Source organism: Nipponia nippon, unplaced genomic scaffold, assembly GCF_047370975.1.
Source record: "Nipponia nippon isolate SJK-2023a ecotype South Korea unplaced genomic scaffold, ASM4737097v1 scaffold_6, whole genome shotgun sequence".
In the NCBI taxonomy this organism is placed as follows: Eukaryota; Metazoa; Chordata; class Aves; order Pelecaniformes; family Threskiornithidae; genus Nipponia; species Nipponia nippon.
The window spans coordinates 33,875,130-33,886,647 of NW_028262380.1; the positions used below are offsets into that span (position 1 = coordinate 33,875,130).

An 11,518-nucleotide genomic window follows, 5' to 3' on the forward strand; every position below is an offset into this window, starting at 1 on the left:
CATTCTGTGATACTTGTTTAGGAACACATGGATGAAGTATGCTCTTCTCAATTACTGACATCAGTAAGACGTATGGTCTTGACTCTTACACAACAAAACGATGAAAGTAAAGAATTTGTGAAGTTCTTTCACAAGCAGCTTGGCAGTATACTTCAGGTTAGTAGTTTTTCAGTGTTGGTTTGCAACACTATTGCAAGTTGGATAATGACCAACAGGTGAACCAGCTTCTCTGAAGTTGTATTTTACAACTTCAGTAGCATAGCTGCTGTTCTCCTTCAGCTTTGCTACAGCAATGAGGTGTTACCTTGTTTCCTAAAATTAAAGCTTTTATAGATTTTAAATCAGTAACTTGGTAAGTTCTGTGTTATGTGACTGGAGATCCTACTTAAAATCTGTTTAAGACACTAAACCATATTTTAAAAAAAGTACGAGCTTTTACATACCTAATAAATTTTGAGTTATTAGGAATATGACAAATATTTAGTCTTTGAAGTTTGAAAGCCTGTTTCAAAAACTGAAGAATTATTTCTCTTCACAGGATTCACTGGCGAAATTTGCTGGTAGAAAATTAAAAGATTGTGGGGAGGATCTTCTTGTGGAGATCTCTGAAGTGTTATTTAATGAATTAGCCTTTTTTAAACTCATGCAAGACTTGGACAACAACAGTATTTCTGTAAAGCAGAGATGTAAAAGAAAAATAGAAACTACTGAAGTGATACAGTCTTATGCTAAAGAGGTTTGTTTTATTATATTTTTGAAAAATGTAGCTTTTCTGAGTTCCCTAAATATCTGCATTTCCTAAACTTTGATTACCTTAGTTCATATGTTGTATATGTGGTTTTTTTTAGATTAGTGCTTCATAGTCACAGTATTGCTTGTGTAGAAGCATGAACTAGTTTTCCTCAGTAAGGGAGATGTCCTGTATTATAGATCAGTGTCTGTTACAGATATCTAATTGTGTAGACTTTCTTGTTGGTAATTCAGAGGAAATGTGTTTTAATGGTTATATGTGTGCATAGGAAGGAATAGTCAAGTGTTGAAATAGTATTAACATCTGGGCCCATTAAGTAGTTGTGGTTTAACTCCAGTAAGCAGCTAAGCACCACACAGCCGCTCGTTCACTCCCCCACTGGTGGGATGAGGGAGAGAAGTAGAAGGGTAAAAGTGAGAAAACTCATGGGTTGAGATAAAGACAGTTTAACAGATAAAGCAAAAGCCGTGTGTGCAAGCAAAGCAAAACAAGGAATTTACTCACTACTTCCCATCGGCAGGGAGATGTCCAGCCATCTCCAAGAAAGCAGGGCTCCCTCATGTGTAATGGTTACTCAGGAAGACAGACCCATAAAGCTGAACGTTCCCCCCTTCCTTCTTCCTTCCTCAGCTTTATGTTGCTGAACATGATGTCATATGGTATGGAATAGCCCTTTGGTCAGTTGGGATCAGCTGTCCCAGCTGTGTCCCCTCCCAGTTTCTTGTGCACCCCCAGCCTGCTTGCTGGTGGGGTGGTGTGAGAAACAGAAAAGGCCTTGACTCTGTGTAAGCACTGCTCAGCAATAACAAAAACATCTCTGTATTACCCATACTGTTTCCAGCACAAATCCAAAACATAGCCCCATATCAGCTGTTTTGAAGAAATCTAACTCTGTCCCAGCTAAATATTTTGACATATGGGGGTCCCAGTTCATTACCTCTCCAGTTATGCCTACAGCTTTCCTTTCAGTAGCTTAGTTAGGCACCATCTTTACCTAACTTGAATAAGTCCTATGAAGTCATCAAATAGTTGGCTTGTTGGCATATGTAGGAAGTATCACTTTCTAGACTTGGGGTGTAAAATATATATATAAACTTTTCAGAAATATTTGAGACTGTAATATATATTCTCTAACAAAGCAAGTTTTGTTTGGTTTTCACGCCGTTTACATTATTAAAGACATTGCATCACCATTTTTAATTTTAGTATTGCAGTTTTTAGGAACACAGCTTTTTTTTTAGTTATATGAACTGTTTACAAAACAAGCACTAAAGCAGATCATGTTCATATACTTAAATCGGCCAAGTGTCTACCTCAGTGTTTCTTCTTGTATGTTATGATTTCAGTGTCCTTTCAGCTGTCTTTTAGAAACACGAATACCAAAGCAAACCCTTAACTCATTCGTATTTTAAAATGTCAGTGGAAGATATTTTATGATTCTATCATAAACTATGAAGTCCTATAAGTAGTTTTAAGCATATCATCAGCTACGTTTCAAGATAGTTCAACTTAAATATACCAGTAATATGGCTAGTGTGAGAGAGACTGCGGAGTGCCTTGTAAAGAGGCCAAAGAAACACTGAATCCAGAAGGATTTGGACATGACTTCCTATTTTATCTGAAGTTGCTCAGTGGGTCTTTGTTACGTAAAGGATTGGTTTATACACTGCTGTGAGAATGCATGGAGCCAACTTAGATCTGGCATTTCTTCTCCTCTCCTGGAAGACAGAGTTAGGGTTAAGGTTAATGTTTGCCTTGTTGCTGTGGCAGCAGTTCATATTCAACAGAGCCAGAGATGAGCCAGAACTGGTAGGTCCTGGTTACTTTGTACAGACCTGCACAATTATCCCTACGTGGTCTTCTGACAGCTTTCAGATATGGGATCCTGATGCAGGCACATCCGATCTTGCTTGATTTTGTGGCCGTCTCGAGTCCAGTAAGATAACTGGTTTTAGATTCCATGCTGAAAAACACAGCCTTCTGTCTTGACAGGAGCTGGTATATCTAATTCTATATATTAAATATGATTCAACCACAGACTGGAGAATTAGCCCATGTAAACATAATTGTTTAAATAAAAAGGGCTAGCACAGTTTTTTGTAATGTTTTGCAACTCTAAAATTTTGAAGACATCTGTGTAAACATGTCTCGTAATATAGAAGTCCCTGTGGCTTACTGCCATTTTGAGATAGCAGTTCTTGGTAAGATTGGCATTTCAGCTAGGCTTTCATGAAGCCCTGGCTTGGCTCAGTATTTCAAAGTTATTTCAGTTTAGAATTGAAGACAGTTTGTGTTTCTTCTAGGCAAAAAAGGGTCTCCAGGTGGATGTTTGTTCATCTGCTGAAGATGTCGATGAGGACAAAGTATGTTTATGCTTCTCAACTGTCTTTATTCCTCAGATAATTTCACAGATCACTTAATCTTACTGTTTTCTGCCATATAAATCCAGTATCTGTAAGCCACCTATTTCCTAATGTTTATAAATTTATTAAACATCATGGGTTTTATCTCCTTTCTGTTATTTTCAGTGATTTACTTTATCAAAGTAACAAAGTAAATTGTAATTTCCCTTTTTTAATTTGAGTTGACAGTCTGGGAAATGACTACCAAAAAAATCTGTCTTCATCAATAAGTCCTTGTTATTATCTGCATTCAGTAAACATGACTTGGTTATCAGTTCCTTGGTTGTTCTTGTTTTTATTCCTGTTTCTACTGCAGAGCCATTACCAGCGTAAAGACTGATGCATTTCTTATAAAACATTATCTTGTTACCTTTCAAGAAGTGCATTCAGATCAACAAAGATAGTATTAACGATGCTTTTCTACATATTGTTGGTGACTTTTATGTAAAATGAGCTTTGCTTTAGAACTGACAGTTTAGAAGTCTAAAAAGAGCAAGGTTTATGTTGAGTGCTATGCAAGTGAAATGGAATAATTTGTGATACTTGCTGAGCAGCTTTAGGGTAGGATCTTGCTTTTCCTTTTAGTGTTCATTTTCTGTATTTTAAATTAAAAATAAGACCTATTCTGAAAGTGTTTATTGTGGGATTTGGTCTGGGTCTGTTGCCTGTATTCTCAGCGCAGAGCATTGAGAATGTAGTCATTCGTTGAAGAATTAAATAACAAGGATGGAAAATAGAGATGGCGCTTAACTATTTTTAGCAATTAACGTTTTCTTTTTTAATGGTATGGAATAAGTTGGTTTACTTTTCACCTTAAGAAGGCAGATGTTCTGAGTTGGGGCACAGGTCTTTTCCAACCTAAATGATTCCATGATTCTATGGTATTTGAGGTCCTCAAAGTCTGAGTATTAAACGTTAGCACCCAAAATTTCTCCCTTTTCTCTTTAAGTTTGTTTTGAAAACCACCTTTGTGTTTGGGGAGAGGGGTTGTATATGAAGTTCTTTATTTTCTGCTGGAACATTCAGCTTTTTCCAGCCAAAGATATAGGTAACGTACTAAGTAGAATGTTGAACGCTTTCCTAAATGGGCATAGACATATGTGTAGGCATGTATGGGCATAGAGTCAGTGCTTTCTTCTAGGGCTTAGAGCTTCTGTCACACTGCTTTGGAAGTAAAAGTGGGAAGTTGTGTGTCACTTGTTATGGTTGCTGTAGTGTAGGAGAGTCCTTTCAAGATTTGGAGCCAAACTCAGGGCTTCAGCTGGGGTTCCTACAGACTGAGCAGAATTTTCTCACTCCAGGTATTTAGCAAATCATTCAGCAGACAAACTGCTGAGTAGCTATTGCTAAAGAAATGAGAAGCTGGAGTTAGCAATATTCCTAATTTTTACTAGAAATCATTTAGGAGAAGCAGGGAAGTTGCTAGAAGGTAATAATGCAGGTGTGTCTTTCTTCCTCTTGATAATGAGAAATCTAATTTAAAGAATTTTTCTTTTAAGCTAGAATCCTGATCAGTGTGAACCTTTTCAGATAATGAAATACTCAGTTACGATGTCCATGATAGCTGTGTCTGAACGGTGCGTGATTTCTTCTAGTAGGTTCTGATGCTCTGTTTCAGGAGTAGCTTTGCAGTATTCATTTCAAGGCCTTAAAGACTACTTAAACATTAATTTTTAGTCTGTAGATTTTTTTTGGTTTTGAGAAACAAAGGTGACTCCTTGATGCAGAAACCATAACTTAATCTTTAGATAAACAAACATGAAATTGCACAGCATTCCTTGTTTTCCTAGGACAAGGATGAGACTGAAACTATTAAACAAGTACAGGACCTGGAAATATATGATGGTAATGGAGTGCCTGAAAGCATTAGGTCTGATGCATCTGATCAAGAGGAAGATGAGGAAAGTGAAAGTGGTCCAGTGGCAATAAGTAAGTGGTTTTTTATATAGCTCATTATTCAATTATTCAATGCTTTCACTGTAGTTTTGACAAACTAATTTCACAACAGGATTTGCGTGACGTACTGCTATGTAACAGCTTCTCTCACAGATTTTCTAGTCAGGTCTTTTCCAGTGAAAGTTTCCCAGTATTGTATTTACTATTGTGTCAAGGGTTAAACATTTCAAACATTCCAATTAGAGGAGCTTTTTCTCTTTGTAATCAGTAGATCTGTAAAAACATGTTAGAATCAGATTCATTGTTTGAGTTACATATGCTGTCTCATCTAAACTTGAACTTTTCTCAACCTTTAACCCAAATGATGTGAAAGCTGCTGAAATTGTATGCCGTTTTTAATTTAAATGATGATTTTTTTTTAATATGCTTCTACTTAAGCTTGCATATTTTTTAATAATTTTTTGTCCTGTTTGTCATCTTACACCAGCTACTCATGGCTTGTTTTCCCTTATATTTACATTCTTTACACCAACTTATTAAATAACTTAGATATTTCATACCAACACGGTGATGTTTGTTCGTAATATAGCTTATGTGGAGCGTATGAATCTTTGAAAGTTAAGTCATCACTGTGTCTTAATTTCAATTTTTGAAGTAAGAGTTATAACTGATCATTGCAGTAAATTCCCAAAAGGGATTTGGATTTTGCAGCCTGACTTTTACTCTGTCAGGCTCTGTCAATGTGTAAATCCAATATGAAGATGGTTTTACATTGATTTGCCTTCAGGTTTATCAAAAGCAGAAACCCAAGCTCTGACTAACTATGGCAGTGGAGAAGATGAGAATGAAGATGAAGAAATAGAATTTGAGGAAGGACCTGTTGATGTGCAGACATCACTACAAGCCAGCAGTGAAACAACTACTGAAAATGAACAGGTATCACCAAAGTTGTAAATGCAGAAAAAACCTAAGCCAGAGCGCAGCTTTTCAGTACATATTTGTATGTACCTCATTTTTTTCTTGTTGTACTGTTTTCATGCTAATGGAAGTAGGAGAATGATACAAGAAATTATATGAAAGCAATAGCTGCTACATACAAAATGTAGCGTTCCCCACCTCAATTTTTTATTGGTATAGCTGGCGCCAAAATGGATGGATGGACACAGGCAAAACTGATGTTTAAATCTGCTATCAGAGAGCGAAAATGTTAAGCTGCAATAGAAAAGATAAACTTTCAAAAAAGCATCATGTTTTAAAGTGCTAACTGGTTCTTCCTCTGTGTTTGCTGACATCAAGTTGTAATTGGGCTTTCCTTTGCAGAAGCCATTGGCTCTTGTATTCTAGCATACCTTTGATTTGTCTTTCTTCTTTATCATATAATAACTTTTTCTAGAACAATGGGGAAATGTTATTGGCTGCTATTGTCATTTCACTGTTAGTTTCTTTAAAAACATTTGGATGTGCATGACCTGGTTCTGGAGACGTGTCAGTTCTTTACATTTCAGTAAATAAGATTGACTATAGAATCTTCTGAAACTTTGGTTTACTCAACAGCTATTAACATTAGGCAAGGAGGTAACTGGAACATTTTGCTTTAAAGGCTAAAACAGTAGATCTTTCCAGTAGAATCAAAGAGTTTACCTGGGAACTACTATAGCAAAAAGAAAATGAAATGTTCAGATAAAACACATGTATCAGTGTTAATAGTTTCTTAAAGTGTTGTTGACTAGCTGGTGATTAGAGAGTAGAACTTGCTGTCTTTATTTCAAATTAGTGAAAAGACAAAAACATGGAGCAAGTGTACAGGGTGTTTCCAGTTAGCAACGAAGAGTAAGTTAGCCAATAAGCTATGAAGCTGATTAGTAGAATTTGTTCTAACTCGTTTTCACCTTCCCCAACAGACTTCAAACCAAGAACTGAGTAAGGCAAAAAGCAGTGAGATTTTGTCATCAGAACAAGAATCTGTTAAAGGTAAGCCCCGTATGCAGTAACTGAGAGATTAACAGTTCTATATGAATTTGCATACTGTGAGAATTATCTTGGACAGTGCTTCTGATCTATGTAATTGAGAGGAAGATGACCAAATTTGCAAGAATTTACTGGGCTGTTTTTTTCATGGAAGTGTATCAGTTGACTAGATAAATCTGTGTTGATACAGACACAGCAAACCTTTTAAAGAGGAGACCTGGAATAATCTTACCTAGGGAAATGTGGTTTTGATGCTTGACAGTAGCGTGAATTTCAGTTGATTGTTGCAGCCCTTGGCACACAACTGTAGCAGAGTTAATTTTTTTGTTACAGTATTTTGATGTTTAGATTTGTCTAGTACTTGCTTTTTCTGCTATTACCATTTACTAGCAATTGAAATCACTTTATATTTTAAAGATTTATTTCTCTGAGTAATGCGGTGTTGTTACTGATTAAGAACTGAGAAAACATTTTCTGTCAAAAGACAGAAACACTACTGGGTGGTATGAACGTTACTTCTAATCTAACTCATGTTCCCACCTTCTTTTCCTGTGTTTTTCTGTTGCAAATAGAGGTTTTGTTCTTTGTCTTTTTTTGTAGACTAAAAGCAGTATTTGAGTAGATCCTGTGTTGCAACAAGAATGTGGCAAAACGTTAAGGAATTTATTGTTCTGTATTATATCTCCTTATACCTAGAATGAATATTTTACAGTAGGTCATATAGTTCTGGAAGTTTTTGGTGTGGTTTTTTTCTTTATTTATTTTTAAAAAAAGCTGTATCTAGTCAGAAGTCTTTGTCACATACTGTCTTGTGATAATTGCTGATACTGAAGTGTGAGTGTACAAATAACTGATGTTTTATTGCAGTCAGCTTTGTGTTGATCTGCGAGACTATAATTCACTTTCATTTCTCATTTGTAGCTTTGGATCATAATTTGTAAAAATAATAATCTGGGATTTCTGTATGCCTAGTATCTTTTACTATCTCTACCTAGTTAAAATGCAGTTTTGTGGTTTTAGGTGAACAAGATGTGGCTATGATTTTGCCTCATTACCTCAATGTCATGGAGAATACAGCACCTTTAACAGTCAATACCCCCGAATCCTTTATAACAGCCAATATGAAAACAGAAGAATCAAGCTCATCTTTACCAGTAAATGAAACTCAAACACTAGATACAACGTGTGTAGGAAACAAATCTGCTGCAAGTTCTGAAAGCTCCATGGCTGGCAGCCCCGATACGGAGTCACCAGTGTTAGTGAATGAATATGTGCGTATATTTCAGTTAAGATGCATCTAAGAAAAGTGAGAAGCTTTTTTCCTATTTCAGTGTTATTTCTGGTTTAGTCTTGTTCAGTTTGCATCTGCAAATTTGGTATGGGCATTGTTTTTTGATGTACTTTATTATAATAGTCAAAAATCTAGTGGAGTAAAAATAAAACAAAGTAGCACCGTTCCCTTAAATGTCACTATTTTTATTAACAGGAAGCCGGTTCTGGAAATGTAAGTCAAAAATCTGATGAAGATGACTTTGTGAAAGTTGAAGACTTGCCCCTTAAACTTGCAGTATATTCAGAGGTATTTTGCTATTGTTTGCAGGGTGGTTGTTTAGAAGTGCACACCCTAAATGTCTTAATTATCTAGACAGCAATAAAAACTATCCAGAATTTTGAGTTTTGCTTTATCTGTTACAAAGGCAGATTTAATGAAGAAAATGGCAACAGAGGCCCAAACCAACCATTTGTCTGATGAATTACTGGATGGAGGTGGAGCTCAAGATCAAGAATTAGCAGGAGATGCCCAGACTTTGAAAGAACCTGGTAAAGATTATTTTCTGAATCCTCTACACCTATTGGGAAAACACTCTAGAATGGCCTAGAACTTAAATATCTTGTTATCACTGATTGAAGCAAGCAGTTATTCTGGTGCTGAAAGAATATCCTTTTTTGTTATCGTGCATTTGAAAATGATGTATTGATATGAAGGGATTTTGGCTGCCATGCCCCTTCTGTATACTTGTGTTAGATTCTGTGGCTAATAAAGTCATAAAAATTAACACATATAAAATGCATGTTATAAATTAATGGTTTTGAAACTTAATAAATTGGGATGGTATTTCTGTTTCTTGTTACACAAGCTTGAGTGTAATAATATTGTAAATTCTTATTGCTGTTATCTGATTTAATAATGCTCAATATAATTTGCTGACAGACAGCTAAGTGGTTTTGTAATGGAAAAGTTCAAGAGACTTTTCAGAATAGTAGAATATCTCTTCAGGGAAAAGAAAATTATTTTTCATAGGAAGCATACCATGAGGCAGAAAAAACTTTCAGTGTGTATGACAGCAATAAAGATTTGTCACGTTCATGAAACACTATTGATGCAGCTACAAAAGCTTAGTGGTAATGCAGGTCAAAAACTTTTTTTAATATAATGTTGACATTGTGACTCAAGTTATGGCATTAGATGCTTCTGTTCTATTGTCGGGCTTGTAGTTCTCTAGTGGAGGATGTAGTAGTGGCATATGTAAATGCATGAACTGGGTATTCTGATGGTAGTAGTTTTCTGCTAGTGTAGCTAGTTCCAATTCCTCAAACAGTATAAGCTGATGAAAATGCTTTTCTCTAATGCAGCTGTAGTGACAGCATAGGCCTTTCCAGAATAGGGTGAAGGAAGGTGCTTCTTTCCTTCCATTTCATTCACTGCCCATCCCCATTTTGCCTGTCCTAGCTCTGCTAGCAGAAGTCTGTCCTGTCAGTTTGGTGAATACTGATGCATACGCCTGGTGTGGGACCAGTGGCTAAGAATGCCATGCCACACAAAATTGGTAGCTAGCAACTAAGCCATTCTTCATCTGTGTATGGGGGATGGCTGTAGCTGTTCAAGTTAGCTGTGGCTCAAAATGCTTGTGAAAAAAGGTAAGGGTGAAATATTTCATTGAGGTCCTTTAATGGGTACTTACAAGGAGTTGAAATGTGGTCAAGAGTTGTGTTTGATGCCTTGTAGCTGTTAGACAATAATGAGTATACTTTTATTTTACAGAAACTTTTGGAGCTCAAAGTGCATGAGAATAACCTGAAGATATCTGCATTTATAAACTCCATGTATACAAATGCATATGGAAGATCAGCACTAATTTCCCAGAATTCTGGAAGTGTATAAAAATGTAAAATTTTTGACACACTGCCTCTTAGGATAGGTATGCTAACTTCTGCCTGTGGCAGTTTGAACAGCTGGAACTGAATCCTCTTCTATTCAGTTTTGCTGCACTGTATTTTTTCTGTCTTAATCTTTTCTTATTTTTTATTGTGACTCGTTTAGTCATTTTAAAATTGTAGTTTTAAATAAAGTTTGGACTTGTCTGTAAAATTGTCTTTTGAAAAATTTTCCTCTGGCTTACAAAGTGGTATGCAGAGTTTGTTGTTGGAAGTTAACTGACTTTAAGTGTTGGCATGCTTGTAGCAGTTTGTTACTCCTCTTCAGAGAAACACTGCTAACTTTCCTGGGACTAGAAACTCTGGTCCCGCTAAGTTTCTCCATCCTCTACAAATATGAGGTATAGACACAGTACATACTTACATGTTGCCTTTATAGCCTATGTATAGCTGGTCTGAAAAAAAAAAAGTTTGTGTTCAGGGCCTGTGGAATTTATTTCTATCAGCACATTTATCTGAGGTGAAGTAAATACTCTGGTTTTGTACTTAACTGCAGAAACCATCTGTATTTTTCTGCATGTTCTGTTCTGCACTTTCAATGTGCAAAGGGATAAACCTATCTGAAAATTTTAGTATTTTCACACGTAACACTAAAATTACTGCAGTTGAAAGCCTGTAGAAGTATTTGACTTTGTGAAGAATGTTCATGTAGAAAGGAAGAAATTTAGGAAATTCAAGTTAATGTTTAAAAAAACCAGTTAAAGTCAGCACCTAATGAAGTCTCGTGGCAAAGGCAGAATTAGGATTGTAGAAAAGTAGATTAGACAACTTGAACCAGAACAAAAATTTTCTTTACTCTTGCAGATCAGAGTTGCTAATAACAGTAAGTCATAAAATTGAGCTAGAAATAGCTTATTCAGCATATCTGCTGCATTATAGAGGTCTGCTTACCTTAAAGACAAGGCTTTTCTCAAAGTAGTTAAAAAGCAGTGGTCATCTTAAATTTGGGATTGTCTTCTGTTTGGGGTTAGAGTAATAATATGGCTATATGCTGTGGGAGACAGGCAAGCAACAGTGAAGCCTAAATATGCCTGAAGTTCAAATAAAATGAGAGTGCAATTCCACTGTGATTTCTTCTTTTTTTTTTTTTTTTTTTTTAGTTTGTGTTGAGTCTCTCCAGGTTTTATGAGTGAATTTTGAAATGGCAGATGGGAGATGAGAGGTATGATTGTAAAGGCAAAAGTATATTAAAAGGTTTGAAGACAGGTTAGTTACTGCGCGGGCTTTAAACTCATGGTGATACTGCATGCAGGAAAAAAGTTTAAAATTTTGAGGACCGAGGAAA

General features: G+C 36.0%; 1 protein-coding gene across 18 annotated transcripts in view; it reads left to right on the forward strand.

The window, feature by feature from the left end:
- The window catches only part of PCM1 (pericentriolar material 1), a 44,950-nt gene extending 33,653 nt beyond the window's left edge, over positions 1-11,297 (forward strand). For 15 of the 18 annotated variants that reach the window (XM_087736167.1, XM_087736168.1, XM_087736165.1 and 12 more), the window contains 10 exons: positions 22-156; positions 539-736; positions 3,055-3,114; positions 4,944-5,082; positions 5,837-5,985; positions 6,951-7,020; positions 8,038-8,288; positions 8,504-8,596; positions 8,715-8,838; positions 10,061-11,297. In XM_087736167.1, the coding sequence (XP_087592293.1) occupies positions 22-156; positions 539-736; positions 3,055-3,114; positions 4,944-5,082; positions 5,837-5,985; positions 6,951-7,020; positions 8,038-8,288; positions 8,504-8,596; positions 8,715-8,838; positions 10,061-10,086 (1,245 nt within the window). In that variant the 3' untranslated portion in view covers positions 10,087-11,297. The remainder of the gene's footprint in view (positions 1-21; positions 157-538; positions 737-3,054; positions 3,115-4,943; positions 5,083-5,836; positions 5,986-6,950; positions 7,021-8,037; positions 8,289-8,503; positions 8,597-8,714; positions 8,839-10,060) is intronic. The other 3 variants (XM_087736173.1, XM_087736174.1, XM_087736184.1) reach the window with 1 other exon arrangement.
- Positions 11,298-11,518: the final 221 nt, after the last annotated feature.